Source organism: Myotis daubentonii, chromosome X (assembly GCF_963259705.1).
Source record: "Myotis daubentonii chromosome X, mMyoDau2.1, whole genome shotgun sequence".
NCBI classification, from domain to species: domain Eukaryota; kingdom Metazoa; phylum Chordata; class Mammalia; order Chiroptera; family Vespertilionidae; genus Myotis; species Myotis daubentonii.
In genome coordinates, this window is record NC_081861.1 from 25,935,361 (window position 1) to 25,954,542 (window position 19,182).

The 19,182-nt window shown below is 40.5% G+C and overlaps 1 protein-coding gene across 6 annotated transcripts in view; it reads right to left on the reverse strand.

Annotated features, from left to right (window-relative positions):
* FHL1 (four and a half LIM domains 1) overlaps window positions 1–19,182 on the reverse strand; it is a 76,279-nt gene that overhangs the window by 7,761 nt on the left and 49,336 nt on the right. For 3 of the 6 annotated variants that reach the window (XM_059680104.1, XM_059680103.1, XM_059680098.1), the window contains exon 1: window positions 5,477–5,631. The exons of 2 other annotated variants lie outside the window; for them this stretch is intronic. In XM_059680104.1, the coding sequence (XP_059536087.1) occupies window positions 5,477–5,498 (22 nt within the window). In that variant the 5' untranslated portion in view covers window positions 5,499–5,631. Of the gene's footprint in view, window positions 1–2,886; window positions 3,012–5,476; window positions 5,632–19,182 lie in introns of those variants that run through there. One more of the 6 variants, XM_059680102.1, reaches the window with a different exon arrangement.

The following is a 19,182-nucleotide window of genomic DNA, read 5'->3' on the forward strand; positions in this document are numbered from 1 at the left end:
TTAATGATGTTTTGGGATACTAGCTTTAGGCATTATTTTTTTTTCTTTCTGCAGTGTGAAAAATCCAGGGTCACCCTTTTAGAACTGATTTCCACAGTGGACTCAAGCTTTTTTCTTTTTTAAAAAAATCCTCACCTGAGGATATGTTTTTCATTGATTCTAAAAAGAGAAGAAGGGAGAGGGGAGTGAGAGAAAGAGAAAACACTGATGTGTAAGAGAAACATCGATCAGTTCCCTCTCGTACATGCCATGACTGGGGATCAAACCCACAACCTGGGTATGTGCCCTGACTAGAAATCGAACCCATGACTGCCGGGAGCCGGTCCATGCTTGCTGTTTCAAGGGACCTGGCATATATGGCATACTTTTCTTAATATGTTTGCTCACCTTCTTGGCACTATGTGTTTTAACCAAGGTCACCTCTGAGAAAGGTTGTTTCCCCAGGTAGGGATTTTACCCTGAAGTTAGGGAGGGAATAAAACCCCTTAACTAAGTGCCAGGCGGGTAATTAATCACTTTAACTACAAACAATCATGCTTAAGCTACATAATCTTTACTCCCTGGAATGGAGATAAGAAACGCCCTAACCTTTGTAATAGAGATTGACAGGATTAAAATGAACTGGTATAAATACAGATGTAACAAGACAGAAAGACACAGAACTAAGGACACAGGGCTTGGAAGACAGGACCAAGAGAGACAGAGCCTAGGCACAGAACCTACACAGAACGTCCTCTAGAGACAGAAGAACTTCGCTGGCGAGAGCATGCCGGAGGATCCTGGAGAGGGACTGGCCTCGGAGCCTAGAGACAGAGCCTAGCGGGAGAACATGGCAAGGGATCCTGGACTGAACCTGACTACAGAGATTGGCAGGAGAACCTGACTTGAACCTGGTGACCAAACCTGGCTGGAGAAGTCCCTGTGTCATTCCTTCTTCGCCGACTCCGTCCACACCTTTGGGGACCCCTGGACCTGCTGGGGTTGGACCCCGGCACATGACCCTTTGGTGCACAGGAAGATGTCCAAACAACTGAGCAGCCAGGGCAAACCTTTCTCATATGTGTGGAAACACTTATTTGTCAAGATAAAATAGGCACTTCTAGGAATGTTGGCTTTATTGCCTAATAAGTGACAGGCTGGAAATACTTAACGCAAGTTAACAATGTCGATGGCAAATTCGTAAACTTTAGTACTCTTTTGCAATAAATCCAATTAATTGGAACTCGGCAACCCGAATTAGTTTACCTCGTGTTTTTCTAACCTTATGATTATTTGGTCTCAAACTATTTCAAACTGTCACACAGTGTGCTTAGGAGGAAGCTGGAATAATACATTCCTGCTGATGAGATAGTTACCATGTCAAAACTTTGAATAAAATATGAACGATGTGTACAAGAGCAAAATATTTTGTTACCACTTATCTTCAAAGAGGTTAACAACTCTAAGAGCTTATAAATGACAACACTGAGAGCTTCCGAAAAGACAGAAAATACCCAGATTTGTGGGCTCCATCGAAATGAGATCTAGTTAGGCGCTGACTTCATGATGAGAGAAAAGCTTTGTACTTTCTTTTCTTTCCCTTTGTTGTAAATAAGAGAATAGAGAAAAATGATGGAATTGATCTTTTTTCTTTGGGGCTCTCTTTAATCTTAATTAATGACATATACTGAGGTGTTTATCTCCGAGGGAACAATTTTTATCCCTTTAGCAATTTCTAAGTACATGAAATCCGAAGACTTTTAACCTCCCCGAACTTCAGATGTTTGCCTTGACCTCGTGCTGTTATCTGGGAAAGGGCATGTCATCAATCATTAAATGAAACTTGGATACATATAACTACAGCTCTGCTTCCCTTCCTGCCTGTCTCTGTCCAGGCCATGTTTGCCCTAGGGTAGCTCTCTAATTTTAACCTCACAGTGTGGCCCTCATCTGGACATGGTGAGGAGGTTTCTGTATCACAGAAAAGTTTGCCAATATACTAGGAGCCCCAGAAACCTAATTCAGGGCCTTGTATACACAAGTAACACAGTACATGCCTATTGACTGACAGACGGAGATAAGTCACCACCATTAAAAGCTTTTAAAACTTCTTTTATTAAAAGCATTTTATAACAAGTATTTCTGTTTTGGAAAATCAGGGGCAGCTCCTGTGACCCTAAGGTGCTGACATCTAACCTACCGTCCTTTATAGACTTAGTAGGTTAGAATGCAGTTGGAAATGTAACTGGACGATCAAGTTTTAGATATTTATTCCAAGGTGGTAGCCTGACTTTCATGCTGTGCCTGCTTCAAAAGCCACATCATTCTTCACTTAATAAACAAGCTTCCTCTTTCAGAAAATTCCTGAACAACGTCCAACATGCTACGAAGTGCCTACATAAACCTCAGTATATCAATAAAAACTTTTGGGTTTTTATTTAATCGTGCACATATGTAAATAATATAACATTGCAACTTTTTTTCTATAAATCTCTCATTAGAGAAAATTATATTTGTATTTAATAATCTTGCTTGTATTTTTATGTGTATTTTCTCACATATTTCATACTAATGTTCATTTTCCCCTCCTGCCTAAGTGGCTCAAAATAAGAATATTTAGGGAAAAAGTGAATATTATAACTAGGTTGCATTTTTCTAACTAAGCACTTTCTCTGAGTGGTATAATGTACAGTGTAAACAGTGAACAGCAACCCAAATGGAAAAAAAAGTTCAGTCTATTTCTGGTCTGTTAATTGCTAAGTCCAACATACCAGTATGTTAGTCACTCTGTGTATAAATATTGGCTTCTAAAGAAAGGGTATATTGCTTTCCTGAGAACATTCAACAAATGGAACGGAGCCATTTGCAGATGAATAAGACCCTTGTTTAATAGACATGCTCACGCACCTGGGGGTGTCGTCAGACATTTGGGAATAAACGCCTAAGTAGCTGGAATGAGGCGAAGTTCATGAGTCATGGTTGAAAAGTAGTCTTTCATAGAATTTCATAGAAAATCAGAAAGTGTTTTTTCCCTTAAAAACAGAATGTGTGCAGAATGATTCAATGTTATTAACAACTTCACTTGTACACTGCATTTAGGAAAAAAACATATAAATCTCTTTTGGATAACTGATAGACAGGTAACACAATTTAGATTTTATCTGGTATCAGGAGGGTTAGAGATTATTAAACAAAAAATCATGTCACTGAACTTCCACTAGGTCAGATTCTATTCTAGTGCTATTTTGTTCATAGTTGAAGCTTTCCTTAACATTTTTTAAATTGATGAGGGGGGGGGGATGGGGGGAACCTTGATCGGTTGCTTCCCACACATACCCAACCCAGGATCAAATATGCAATTTGGGTATGTGCCCTAACCAGGAATTGAACCCACCAGCTTTTGGTGCATGGGGCAGGGCAATGCTCCAACCAACTGAGCCACCTACCCAGGGCGAAACTTTCCTTAATGTTGTATACATTATGTGCAGCATGTTCTGTCTTCCCTATAGGAAAAAAGCACTTCCAACCTGACAGCAATAAAACATGTGTTTTTAGTTTCTCTAGCTGTGGTGAAGCAGTAGGCAGTCATTTAGTGGTAATTATAAGTACAAAACATTCAGCTTCACCCTCAACCATATCTTCTGACTACTATTTTTTCAGTTATTTAAAGCCAATCCAGTTTGATTATTCCCTCTCACCTCACCTTTTCATTTTCCATCCCTGCCCTGAGAATAGACTGCTGGGGCTGTGTAACCCACTGGGCAGTGGCTGGTGAAGTGAATCAATGGCTGCATAGTATGGCAAACCATAGTACTTCCCTCTCACCCATACCCCACCCGCTCCTCAACTTGAAAGGCCAAAGGGTATAGGATTTCAATCTACATAATTTTGTAGACTGTAAGTGTTCAATAACAAAAGTATAAATTCTTGTCCTTGAAATCTCTCAGTATGGGGATGGTCACTAAAAATGGATTCTGATCCAGTTTTGTCCACACAAAGCCCATTTCAGGGCAATGTGGATTTTCCTTCTGTGAGGACTTCTCTCTCCTTTACTTTCATGGACCTAAGGACCCAAGGCAATACAAAACTATAGTTCCTGATTTAAAAACCCATCTAAAAGGTGTCAATTAGTTTATCTAATTTAGTCACAGTTATAGCCTCCAGATTTAAGCAAAAATCAAGTTGGGGTTGAGTGCAATTTAAAAACAATGCTTGAGTGTGCTATAATTATGTCACCTTTTAAATACAATATATCCCTATTTTATCATGTAATTAGTAAATAAAATGTGGAGTTCCTCTACCAATTAACATGCATTCAAGATCCATTGGAACAACTGGTACAGCTGAATAGTGTGCCTACACCCAGAGAATGTGTATGCTGGCCGATTACCATAATCTCAGGCATGCGGTGCCATGTTTGTAAAATGGCTCCTGGGAGGAGTGGGGAAAAACAAATAGCTCTTGAACTCTTGAACAAAGAAGACACTGCATATTAATTCATTAAAGTAGGAAGTTCTATTGCAGCACATTTGTTTTAAAACACCAAAGGAGACATTTCTAAACTATTCCCATTGTTTAAATTTTGAGAGGTAATCACAAGTTTGCAAAAACAATTTTTCTAAAAGACTGCCACTGATAATTACTTGGTTCCTTAATCTGAAAACTGGGAGATAGGACAAAGTGCCTGGTTTCTAAGAAAGGGAACCGTTACTTAGGGAGAGGGCAACAAAGCAACAACAACATTCCAGGCTTTGGAGGAGAGACAGGCAGCAGGCTGACTGACGAGAGAGAACCGGCCATTCTGAGGAGATTGCCTGTCCTTTAGTCCTTTGACCCCTATTCCGTGGTGTCTTGTCCATGGCCAAAAAGCTTCCTTAACATCACATTACAAAACAAGAGGAAGACTCTTAGAGTAATGACAGTCTGGAGGTTCTGAAATTTTGCCCCTTTCCAATTAATAACCTAAGTGTTATAGCAAAAGGATCATAGCTGTTTCTTCAGGAAGACTAAAAACACTGTTCAGAAAAGGTGAAGATAGGTGGTAAGTTATTATGGAATTTCTTAGTTATAAATATTCCTCCTTCCAGCATCATATTCAATTGACCTTTCCCCAAACACCTTACATTTGATTTAAAGCACTGTAAAGATAAGGATTTGTATCTTATATATCACCCAAAATTTCTAACCAAAAAACCTTCTGTCTTCACACAATTTCTAACAGTTTCATAAAATGTCCTGAAAAATGTACAATATAGTATAACATTTAGTTTTTTATAAAATAAACCACTCAAACTGCCAATTTTACTAGAATAAGAATAATATTTTGTCTTTAAAACAGCATCAGAAGGCAAGGACAGAACAGATATGAGCAATGTCTTATTTACTATTTAGACAACACTAAATTCATTTAACCAAAAAGTATTTTTTAGGCAAATGATGGATCTACTGCCCTAGCAAACTTGTGCTCAATAGAAGATAAAGAATATGAAGCTTTTACCTGAGTGTCTATGGGAAGCCATGGCTCAGAGACCAAGTTCAGGAGCAGTACCTAGACAGTCCTCCCTGGACCCCAGCTGATAAGGCTCTGGCTCACTTGTGAACATACATTTAAGGGGAAGCAGCTAACACAAAAATAACCGAGAGCAGATGTCCCACCCCTCCCCAGAGATCACAACCTTAATCCCACTAGAAAATTCTTAACCATTTTAGGTGATCCAAGGGAGAAGAATAGAACCCAGTAAAAATACCAAACACTACATATAAATACCTGTGGGGCTACTCAGCATCCAAATTAGCTCCAGAGCTAGAGAGGCCACATAGAAAGTCATCCCTGTACCGGAATAAAATTTGGACTCCACTCTGGCATAGCTTAACACTGAGCCACCCTTGTTAACCCAATTTATATGCCTAAAGAGCTTGTATTTGGCCCTATGAAGAATTCATTTTTGTGCCATTAATGATAAAAGTAACTATAAGAGATAGACTTATGTTACCAGTATAATTGAAAGGAATTAGTATGAATATAGATACCACAGGCATATCTATGTCCTCCTTGGAATGTACCAGGTTAGCAGAATTACTGAAAAGAACAATTCTAGCCACACATCTCCTTAGTGTCAGACAGAGCAAGGAAGAATAGAGACAAACATCCCTATACCCCCTATGTACACAAGGAAGAGACTTTGTCCCACAAATGAAATATCTTGCTTTTCACTGCAGGGACAATAAAAGTAAAAATATGGATGGACCTCAGAGGGAAGGTAGGGGAGGGTGGGATAAGGGGAAGAGATCAACCAAAGGACTTGTATGCATGCATATAAGCCTAACCAATGGACACAGACAACAGGGGGTGAAGGCATGAGTGGGGAGTTGGGGGGCAATGGGGGGGACAAGGACACATATGTAATACCTTGATCAACAAAGAAATTTTAAAAAATATGGATGGAAATGATAATGGCAACCTATCATGCTGTAACAGCTCAACAAACCATCTGATGGCTGGAGGCTGGTCACTAGGAACATACTCTAGGAAAAGCCACAGGATGGCTGTAAGTCCCTCGATGACCCCCTGGCCCTGTTCCTTCTCTGGCCCTATCCCTGCCCTGCCCCGACGCTGTCACTCCCTTCAACTACAGCCTCATTGGCCTCCGAGCTATCCCTTGCACCCTCCAGACACGCCCCACCTCAGGGTCCCAACACTGATTCCCTCAGCACCAAGCCTCTCCGGGTTGCTCCTCTGCTTCCTCAAGGCTTTACTCCAAGTCACTGTTTTAGTGATGTCTTATTTGACCACCTTATTTAAAACTGTAACCATGTTACCTGTCCTGGTGTTTCCTACCCCCTTCCTCAATTTGTTCCCCACAATAATTACTTGTTGAAAAAAAAATTAATTAAAAGAAGCAAAAAGTGTTAATCAAGCCTCATATAAAATCAAAACATAGTCCCACCTGGAACCCTAAAAATGGCTCTGGCCACTGAAGTTCAAGGAAGGCAGCTAACCCTTCACTCTCCAATAGGTCCTGGGCTTAGTACCTTATAGACAGTCTCGTCTAGTGCATGTCACTGATTTTGCCCTATTCATACATCTCCCCTACCAGGGTGAGAGCTGGGAATATGCTTTACTTGTCTCCCTATTCCCAGCACATAGCAGGTAAGCAATACAAGCTTCATGGATAAATGAATGTGTGTTTCACAATTCTTATGCTCTTCAAACGTTTAGTGAAAAATTAATCTAAAAGACAGCTGAAATTGTCAGGATCTCCTAGTTAGCTGAAAAAAAAATGGCATAACAAAGCCAATATATGTAAAAGGCAAATTGCATGATAATGTCAAAAAATAAGCCTGGGAAAAGAAAGGAAATGACACTGTGCTCTCCCCCCAAGACTCTCTAGCCTCTTTCTTATCCAGGCTGATTGCATTATAGCTGGGAGCTTGGCCAGTCTAAACAATACCACGCCCCTAAAATAAACTTCAACTTTCCACCCTGAGGAAATTCTCTATTTTATTAGATGATTAACCTTTATGACCCCCAAATTTTAGATTTCATTGAGGTATATTTTTAGATAGAGCCAAGGTATTTTTATGCCCCTCTTGTAGTGCTGTGAACAATAAAAGTAGAGTGCCAAATGCTTTCCTCTAAGAAGTCAATTCTAGTTTCAAGCCATGCATCAAGAGGTGTATTCTTTTAGCAAGTGTGGTGGTTCCAGCCATCTGATCATTTTGAAAAGCAACTGAATATGGACAGTGACTGCCTTATGAGGTTAGCAAATCAACATAAATCTATTTTGCCTGAAACACAAGAGAAAACACAAAAACAAGAGCATTATTTCCTGACCATTAATTAATTAAGTCAAATACAAGTCAGTGTGAACTGGGAGTTTGGCCCTACAACAATAGCACTTATTCTATATGCAATTTACTTCAACCAGGTTAAGTCTGCCTTCCTAAAAAATTCCTGAAGCATGACCACAGCCTGCTCTTACATTTATCCCCATGCCCATGTCCTCAAATCACAAAACCACAACTTTCACAAAACCAAAACACAAAAGGCCCTTTGTGAGGTGAAACACAATTTTTCAATAAGAATAGCTGGTAAGTTTGCCCTGTCTTGGATCAGTAGTTCAGAAACCTTGCTGGTTATTTAGCACACGCCCAAACAATCACTGGTTTCATTAGCTTCTGAGCCAACTTCATTACACATTAACAGTATGATGTTAATAATATCCTTAATAATCACTGTACTGTTTACAAAGCACCTTTGTATACTGTTGGTGGAGCTGGCTGGCGTTTGATTAACAAATCTCTTCAGCGTCTGAAGGCCACATTTCAGACCTTTTAGTCTTTCACACTCCAGTGTACATCAGGATGATTTTTCAGTGAGTGTTAGGCATCAAAAATCCTAAGCTCCCTCTTGCATATGATCCTCTGAAAACCATTTACTTCAGAGGTTATATACACATTCTTGTCTTCCAGCAACTCAGTAGCTACATTTTAACCTACCCTTGGGCCCTACCTGTAGATGATACCATCCCATCCATCTATGTATTTTATAAGATGAATACTTATGGAACAGTTGTCCTACTATGTGGTGCAGGGTATTTTGCTATTCACAGGGAGTAAGACACAGTCCTTCCTTCCAAGTGTACCAAGATCAATATACAAATAACTGTCAGGCGAGGCAGAGCATGAGATAAAAAGTGGTATTGAGATTTATCACAGGCAGCAATCACATCAGGTTTGGGGGGTTCAGACAAGACTTGGTGAATGTGATAATATTTGATCTGGTCCTTGAAGAATGGGTAAGACTTAAGCACAAGGAGAAGAGGAGAGAGAATTCCAAGAAAAAGTACAGTGTGAGCAAAGGTATGAGAAGAACAAAGGGGCTGCTCCAGAAGCAGGACACAGACCAGCATAGGAGTACACCAAGCTACAAAGGAAGGGAAAGCCAGAGCGTGAAGGGCCTTTTTGCAATTGGTAGAAGGGAAGGGTGAGATTAGGATAATGCAACCAGTAATAAGAAGGGTGAATCCTGGAGAAGAAAGTCTGGTAGCAGGGAGAGTCAAGAAGGTATTGTGGTTGTCCAGATGAGATGTAAGGGGGGACTGAATGAATGAGAGCAACAATGGCAATGGGCATGGAAAGGAAAGAAGGGTTTTAAGGGCCACTGTGGGTCACGACTGACAGGAAAGATTTGATGTATTGAAGGGGAAGGAGCTGGTGATCCCTTATTTGGTGATTCTGGGTGATCTGGGAAATAATGGGGAATTTGAGAGGTGGCACTGGTGGGGGGAAGAGTGGTGCTTTATAATGAGGTTCTTCTGAAATGTCAATAACTAAATCCTTTTAATGGGATCCAAGTTGTCAAGTCAAGAGAGAAATAGGGCTGCTGGTGAGGTTATGGTGGAATCACATTTGTGGAGATTCTCCCACTGCAATCTAATCCCAGCCTCTCTACCTCAGAAACACCACAGGGAGGATCAAACTTGCAAAGTTCAAAGTGGTGCAATCTAAGAGTGAAATGCAGCAAATTCAGTGGCCTAGTTGGCCCACACCTCAAAGTTCTTAGTTCACAGGTTGGCTTGTGGTCACCCTTCTTCATTATATTTTTCATTTACCAAAGAAATTTCCAAATGATTTAAAACTTCTTCAGACAATTACTGGTCATTGGTCATGGCAAAGGCAAGAAGCTGATGACAATCTGGAATGGAGTCTTTGTGGGTTTATCAGTGGTTTGATTTCCAGTTTTTTACATTATTCTTCTCCTCATGCCTACTATTAATAAGTTAATACACTGCAGGTTTTTTCTCAACATAACTTTGTCAGACTACTAGTCCCTTCGCCAACAATTTTTCTGAGTGACTCCAACTACGAGATTAGGCATCTAGTCATGTACTATGATATGATGGGATTCGATGCTGAGCTCTCCCAAGTATTTCTTGTCCTATGTACTCTTGCCATCTCATGTTCCTGTCAATCTTTAGGGTGGGAAGAGTACTTTTTCTTACTGACTAATCAAATTTTGCAAAGTCACTGCTTAAATGTCACAATTCAGGGCATATCTGTCAGAGTAAAACAAGGGAGCCTCGCCAGAACCACCCAAGGGGCAATCTCATGCAAGATCCAAATGAAAGCAAAGCTGGAATTATTCCTCCCCAAATGGTCTCTGAGTTTCAGAGCAAAGAAAAGGGCAGCTATGAAAGGGTAAGAGCTGTTACAAATGAGCTTAGACACATGAAACAGAGAACTCTGCAAATTGCAAAGCACCTTGAAAATGCTAATTCATTCCAGTAAAGACATGTTCATTTCACAATTAACCAGGGTTTAGAAGGTTTCTTTGTAATATTCACACAGAGATTAAGAATTTAAATGTGTACTATGGCTTTTGCCACTTGATTTTTGGAAATTTCATCCCAAGATGATTCGTAACAGTTTCAAATGTCTCCAGTCCTCAAAGTCAGACCCTTCCTATATTGCTATGAGACTCACCAAGATGTATGAACTATCCCAACCATATCCTACAGATATGTTTATGGGCCTCTAACCAGAAATCACCATCAGAACAACACTGAACAAATGACTTTCAAAGCAAGCCACTATATGATCTCAGGTTTATTACAAAAATAAAGTGGCACTTAAGAAAGAAGATACAGAGAAAAATGATAGAAGAAAAGAAACAGAAAACAGAGTTTTAGGAGGAAATACATAATACATATACAGAATCTCAAGGGAAAATGAATGTATCAGGAACCTGAGAAGCTGGCAGGGATAAATCTGTCATGTTTTAGGTGTTAAAATTCTCTTCCAGTCTATTTCTACCACCCACTTGTGATATATCTGTTTTATTTCCATGTTGCCATGTGCCATGACTCAAAACACCCTTTCAATTATGTTAAGTCCTGGCATTCACCAAGCCCACCTGTTGTGGACATTTCAAGCCTCTGATAGATGCTTGAGGGCTAAGATAAATGTGCATTACACTAGTCTATGATTTACCAAGTAGATTAATATTCAGTAACAGGAAATAAAACCGCAAATCAAATAAGCTTTAATCTTTTTATTATTTTTTTAAACTTTTATTGTTGAGGGTATTATAGATGTCCTCCCTTTTTCCTCCATTGCCCTCTCCAACTGGTTCCCACCCTCCCCCAAGCCTTTATAACCCTATTGACTGTGTCCATAGGTAATGCATATATGCATATAAATTCTTTGGTTAATCTCTCTTACCTCCCTCCTCCATTCTCTCTGAGGTCCCTCAGTCTGTTCCATGTTTCCATGCCTCTGTTTCTATTTTAATTCATCAATTTATTTTGTTCATTTATTTTGATTTTTAGATTCAATTGTTGATAAATATGCACTTATTGCCATTTTATTGTTCATATTTTTATCGTTTATTTCTTCTTCTTCTTCTTCTATTTTCTTCAAAAATACCCTTTAACATTCCATGTAACACTGGTTTGGTGGTGGTGAACTCCTTTAGCTTTTCCTTGTCTGGGAAGCTCTTTATCGGACCTTTAATTCTAAATGATAGTTTTGCTGGGTAGACTAAACTTGGTTGTAGGTTCTTGCTTTTCATCACATTGAATATCTCTTGCCACTCCCTTCTGGCCTGCAAAGTTTCTGTTGAGAAACTAGCTGACAGTCATATATGCATTCCCTTGTAGGTAACTGTTTTTCTTTTGCTGCTTTTCGAATTCTCTTTGTTTTTAACCTCTGGCATTTTAATTATTATGTGTCTTGGTGTGGGCCTCTTTGGGTTCCTCTTGTTTGGGATTCTCTGCACTTCCTGGACTTGTATGTCTATTTTTTTCCCAAGGTAAGGGAAGTTTTCTGTTATTTTTTCAAATAGGTTTTCAATTTATTGCTCCCTCTCTTCTCCTTTTGGCACCCCCATAATGAGAATGTTAGTACACTTGAAGTTGTCCCAGAGGCTCCTTACACTATCTTCTTATTTTTAGATTATTTTTTCTTTTTTCTGTTCTGATTGGTGTTTTTTGTTTCCTTATACTCCAAATTATTGATTTGATTCTCAGTGTCCTCTACTGTTGATCCCATGTAAATTATTCTTTATTTCAGTTAGTGTATGCTTCATTTCTGACTGGTCCTTTTTCATGTTGCTGACAGTTTCACTAATTTTCTTAAAATTCTCACTAGTCCCTTGAGCATCCTTATAACCATTGTTTTGAACTCTGTATCTGGTAGTTTTCTTGCTTCCAATTCATTTAGTTCTTTTTCTGGATATTTCTCCTGTTAATTTATGACATGTAGTCTCTGCATTTTGACTGCTTCCCTGTGTTTGTTTCTATGTATTAGGTAGATCTACTATGTCTCCCAGACTTGGTAAATTGGCCTTGTGTGGTAGGTGTCCTGTAGGGCCCAGTGGCTCAGCCTCCCCAGTCACCTGAGCTGGGCACCCTAGGTGCACCCCGTGTGGACTGTGTGCACTGTCCTATTGTAGTTGAGCCTTGATTTATGTTGGCATCACTGGGAGGGATTGAGCCCCAGGCCAATCAGTTTCAAAGATCAGCTGCAACTACAGCTGAAGAGCTGCTGTACAGGAGTCAACCTTATGGAGCAGTGGGGCTTGCTCACCAAGTCCACCCCTTGGGTGTGTTACTTGTGGAGGTAATAAGGTTGTAATCCTGTGTGGTTGAAGTTTACCACCTGGTGCACTGGCTCTGGGGCCTCCCAGGAGGTGTAAAGTCAACCTCTTCCTGTGCCCTGCCCAGCAACCCAGAATGAGCTACAAAGCAATCAGCAGATGGCTGCTACTTGTGTTGAGCTTGGAGGTGCCCAGGAGAGGCAACCTGTAAACCAGGGTGGGCTGCTGCTAGTGCTGGGCTTGGGGCCACTTATTGAGAGGTATGGGGCTTGCTGATGCCAGCTGCTGCTTGTTTGAGAGATTTTAGGAAAGTCCAAAGCATGAGGCAAGAGAGGCCAGTTGTGTAGAAAGGCCACTGGAAATGGCTTGAATGAGCCTGTAAGTAGGGACAAGTGGGGTCTCAGGGAATCACCAGGGTAGAGTGAAAAGTGTGAGTCAGGTTAATGGTGATTCAGATATGGCACAGCCTGTCAGCTCTATGGCAGGGAGGACTCAGCAAAGGATCACTGGCCTCTGCCAGTACTTCTGTCTTGGAGAAAGCAGCCCTCTAGCTCTTGCCCTGATTCAAGACAAGTTAGTTCCTTCCCTAATATCTCAGGTTCCTTTCAAGCTGCTGCCCCAGCACTGGAGCTCAGAGGATCCATGTATAGTCCCTTTAAGTGGAACCGCCTGGGACTTCTGCAGCCTCCTTGTCACTCAGCCACAATCCACACTAGTTTTTACAGATAGAAGTTGTGGGGACTTCTCTTCCTGGCACTGGAACCCTAGGATGGGGTCCTGGTGTGGGGCAGGAACCCCTTGATCCTCAGAGAACCTCCACAGCTAAGATAACCCTCCCAATTTTAAACTGCCACACATGGGTGTGGGACCAGCTGGTTCTGCAATTCCACCCCAGTCTCCACCCCTCTTATCAGTCTCCATGTGTTTCTTCTTTAATTCCCTAGTGTTAGGACTTTAGTTCAGCTAGATTTCAGGTGGTTCTGAATGATGGTTGTTCTGTATTTTAGTTGCAAATTTTGATGTGGTTGTGGGAGGCAGCAAGTACCACATTTACTTACACCACCATCTTCAATCTCTTTATTCTTTTTTTAAAATCTAAATTCTTTATTGTTTAAAGTATTACATATATCTCCTTTTCCCCCCCATTGACCTCTCCCTGGCCACTCCCACCCCCCAGCACATGCCTTCACTTCCCTACTGTCTGTATCCATTGCAATCTCTTTATTCTTAAAGCTCTAATGGAGATAGACTGCCTTGACCAGAGATATTATCACAGTAACTCATGAGCCCTGCACTTCTTGGTGTGAGATCTCAGCTAGTAACATAAAATCTGTCTTCATTTACCAAGGGGCTGTAATTAATGTTACCATATTATGCACTAGTAGTTTTTAATTCCCAAAGAGGGGATAGCCCCAGAATTCTGAGTAAAGGTTGGTAAAGGTGCACAGAAGCAGGACTGGGAGCACAGGAAAAGGAAAGAGATAAAAGCAGTGATCTGGGTATCACTTAAAAGTCTACATTTTGTTAGGCAATAGGGTTGATTAATAGCAGGGGCAATCAGATTTCTAGAGGATTGAAAGTACCTAAGGTGAAAGCTTCACTTGGTCCCCATATGCCATTTTTTCCCCAAAGGCCATTATTTGTTTGCCTGGGCAGTGTCTCAATCTAGATTTGAAACAAATACTCAAGGAGGACCCAGAAGGTGGTCTGCAGCAATTCATGGCTGAGAAAGCAAACATGAATAACTTTCTGTGGAAAGAGCTATTCTGTTTGCAAGGACAGGCACTATTATGTGAAAACAGCAGTAGATTAAACGCCAGTGCGATATTGTGTGTAGCCTGCCATGACGTGAGGTCACTGTCTGAAAAGGTAGCTTGTTTTTTCTGTCAGTTTGTGCATAGTCAGGACATAGTATAATGGGTGGGGTCTGTGGGTGTTTCCATCTTCATAATGACTGCATAATGACAGAGATGGAAGTGATCTTAAGATACCATCCAGTCCAAACACCACATTTTATAGATGCAGAAACTAAGACATAGAGATGGGAGAGAACTTGCTTCACTATGTTAGGAGAAGCTCCAGGTCTAGAACATGGGTGACTGGACTTCCAAGGCACTATTCCTTGCACCATATCAAGCTGCTTCCAGCAAGGGCTCTTTACTCATGACAATGTAACACCTAGGAATGCGGTTTATGGTAAATGGGGTTCATGGTCTCTTGACTTTGATAACCAGCCACAGCAGCTAGATCACAGACCTCAAGACTAAGTAAGGGACAGTTGTATGATTTGTCAATGAACACTTTGCAGATTTTCTCATACTACAGCAAAAGTCAAGTCAAAAAGACCATAAACTTCAGCTGCGATAACTGGGAAATGGCAGTTGAAATAGAGCAAAGACAGATAAGGACCAGGTTGATAGAGGAGCAGAGGTTTTGCCTAAACAGTTGGCACTTAAGGAGCATGAATGAGTGATTTCAAAGCTCTTAAAGTCAAGCAATACATTCACCACACCAGGCAGCAAGTACATGAACAGAACAATAGGAACACAAAATCCATCAAATAGAACATGAAAAGGAGTCTGCAGCTAGAGAGGCAGAAGCTACCAAAGGTCATGCACTTGAAAAGATTACATCACATATACCTCAAATTCCAATGCTGCTACTTCATTTTCAAGCAGTGTGATACTCAAAGAGAACAAATATGTGAATATGTACCTAGTGTAAATAAGAACAGATTTCCTAAGGTATGGAAAACTAAACAAAGATTGACAGTTGTTATTGCATCCAATGGAGTTCAGATAAAATAATTTTGACTCAATCATAGCTATATTTGATTATTTACATGAAATAAAGTCTTAATATTTTTTAAAAATATATTTTATTGATTTTTTACAGAGAGAGGAAAAGAGAGGGATAGAGAGTTAGAAACATCGATCAGCTGCCTCCTGGACACCCCCTACTGGGGATGTGCCCGCAACCAAAGTACATGCCCTTGACTGGAATCAAACCTGGGACCTTTCAGTCCGCAGGCTGACTCTCTAGCCACTGAGCCAAACTGGTTAGGGCAAAGTCTTAATATTGTATAAGATTATTTTAACAACATTTTTCTAAGACAAATAATACGGAATTTGATCTGAGAGTTTAATATGGCTATATCTAATTTTTTTAAAGTTACAAGGGAATATAGTATGGAGGCTAAGGTCATGGACTCTGGAGCCAGAAGGTCTAGAGCAGTCGTGGGCAAACTACGGCCCGTGGGCCAGATCCGGCCCGTTTGAAATTAATAAAACTAAAAAACAAAAAAGACTGTACCCTTTTATGTAATGATGTTTACTTTGAATTTATATTAGTTCACACAAACACTCCATCCATGCTTTTGTTCCGGCCCTCCGGTCCAGTTTAAGAACCCATTGTGGCCCTCGAGTCAAAAAGTTTGCCCACCCCTGGTCTAGAGACTCTAATCCTGCCTCCAACCACTTACTGGTTGTGTGTAAGCAAGTGTTACTTAACTTCTCTGTGACTCAATTTGCTGATCTGTAGAATGGAGACAATAATAATATCTATATTAATTGTTTTTTGGGAGAAATAAAGTAGTAAATATCTATAACCTTTAGAACAGTAGCTGGCACAGAGTAAGCACAAAATGTTTTTATTCAATTACACTCTAAAATATGGATGTCCCAAGCAGCAGATCTCTGCAAAAGAGGAATTTATCTTCAAGTTTACCAATTCACAAAGGATATGTGGAGAAGAGATAAGAGCTCACTCAGGATCTTGGCCAAGAGTCCAGCTGTAAGGGTTATGGGCCTGGGAATGCTTAGGGCACTAGAGAGCAATTATAAAAGTCCTAGTAACTCAGAGGAATCAGCCTCTGGCAGCAGGTCAGCCTAAAGAAGAGAGAGCTGTATATCCCACACAGATAAAGAGAGTTCAGGAGCAGATGACAGAGATCAAGGGAGAACAAAACCCTGCTCTCTTGATCTCTAGTGCAAATAAAAAGCCCACTAGATCTAGGTCACCTTCTCAGTCTTGGGGTAACAAAGGCTCTTCCCTTCATCCCTCCTTTCTAATACAATGAACAAGATATCAAGTTGGCCTGAAGATCAATAGCAAAAAGAGGCTTACCTATACCATCAGAACAGTAGCTCCAGCCAGAATGTAGGTCAGTTTTGTACTATGTGAGTTAATTCTGAATGAATGCCAAAGATGTGGATCTGAAAGACCCTGTCTTATTAGGCCACTTACAAGAAGGACTCAGCAGCACAGTTGAGGTAAGATTGCCTGTGGGGAGACTTAACCTCAGTGGTCACAGTAATGACTAAGGTCTCAAGGGTGGCAAACTAAAATATGCATTGTGTAACCCACTCCTAAACAAAGATACACTGTGGTCAAGATGAATGCAAGTTAAAGCACCAGGAGTTGGAAAGACCAACAGAAGACTGACCAACCTGTAGACAGGCTGTATGCTATAATGGCACTTGTTCTTTTGGATAACAATCTACAATGACCCAGAACCTATCAGCAGTTAGTGACTAGGGGAAGAGAAGCTGTATTATTAGGTCCACTGATCTCACCCAAGAGCCCCAAAACTAACCCATTATCAGGAAGGGCTCCTTAAACCCTGTGACTCATCTCAACCCAGAAGAACACAGAGAAGGGAACAGGGGCAGGTCACCAGCCCAGGGAGGCAGGATAGAGGCAGGGATCCACTGTGGGGAGAGAAAAGACAGACTGGTCCAAAAGATTCTCTGAGGTTTCTTCAAAACCCCCATAGCCTTCTCTCCTAGTGGCAGGGTTTGGGGAAGACCTGCAGCTACAACATCTCAATCCCATATAATTCAAACTCCTTTATTTTGCCTAAAATTCTATCAATCAGGACTTCATTTGGGTTAACAATAAAATGAAAAGATCACTGGTGTTAGTGAAAGCAGCTAAAGGATATGAAGTCCTCTGGAGTTATCAGTGATACTATTTTACAATTGAAGTATTTCTTAGGTAGAAATTTAAGTTGTTTGTTGTTTTATGTTCACAGTGAGACTTAGTAGACATGTTCATGACTTCACTTAGTTATTTTATAGTATATTCATAAAGTTGTGCAACTATCACTCCTAATTCCAGAATATTTTCATCACCAAAAAAGAAACCCTGGACCTCTCAAGTAATCACTCCCTATCCCGCCCCCCGCCCCCCCCCCCCAGCCTCTGGCAACCACTAATCTACTTTCAATCTCTATGGATTTGCCTATTCTGGACATTTCATATAAATGGGATCATACAAGCTGTGACCTTTTGTGGCAGGTTTCTTTAACTCAGCATAATGTTTTCAGGGTTTGTGCATGTTGTAGGTGTGTCAACATATCATTCATTTTTATAGCTTAATAATACTCCATTGTATGGCTATACCACATTCTATTTTATTCACTCATCAGTTAATGGACATGAGTTGTTTCTACTTTTTAGTATGAATACTGCTGTGAACATTCTTTTTTGTGTGTGGATTTATTTCTTTTTCCCCTTTTTATTGACTACTAGAGGCCCATTGCGCGAAGAGATTCGTGCAATAAGCCTTCCTTCCCCTGGCTGCCAGCACCGGTTTTCCTCCAGCACCTGAGAACCAGGCCTTCACTCTGGCTGCAGCGGAGAAGCCAAACCTCTTCAGTCTTCAGTCTTCACTCCGTGCCTGCATATGCAAATTAACCGCCATCTTTGTTGGGTTAATGTGCATACTCATCCTGATTGGCTGGTGGGTGTAGTGGAGTGACACAAATTTGCATGTTTCTCTTTTATTAGTGTAGATATTAGGGTGTCATGGTTAACAAAATTATACAGGTTTCAGGTGCATAATCACACAACACATCATCTGTACACTGTATTGTGTGTTCACCACCCAATGTGGATTTATTTCTTAAATGTTCCTCTCCTATCTCTGCCCAGACACTCACTTCCCCCTTCCATCAGTAAAAGATGATACCAGTGTCTTGTTATGTTTCCAGAGATGCTGGACATATGAGAAACAGGTAGCTATATAAATTTTTCAAAAAAACATAATGGTGATATACTATATACATACTCGTCTGCACCCTGCCTTTTCTACTTAATATATTTTAGAGAATTTTCCATGTTAGTACATAGAGACTTTCTACTTAGTAACATGTACATAGTATTCAATTGTGTAGATATACCACAATTTATTTAATCAGTCCTTTATTTACAGACATTTAAGTTGCTTATAGTGTGTTATTAAAAACAATGCTGTAAGAAATATACAAAATTTAAAATGATGGAATGGACCAACTAAAAAAATTATAGTAAGTTGATTTAATCAGACTGCCTTCCTCTCACACCCAACAGGGTCAGCTGCCCTAAAAGAACAGAGTTGTGAAATTTACAAGGGAGGGGAGTGAGAAAAGGGAAAAGGATAAAAGGATCTCAAGTGGATCAGGTAGCTCCCATCAAAGCTTACTGAAATGGCAGATTATTTTTGTTCATGCAGAGAATATGCCATCTGGAAATCCTATGCCAACTATGCTAAGGTTACCCTCAGTTAATAAACCACCCAGACAGGAAGTGGCTTTTGATTCCAAGTCTAGTGCTCCTTGCACCAAA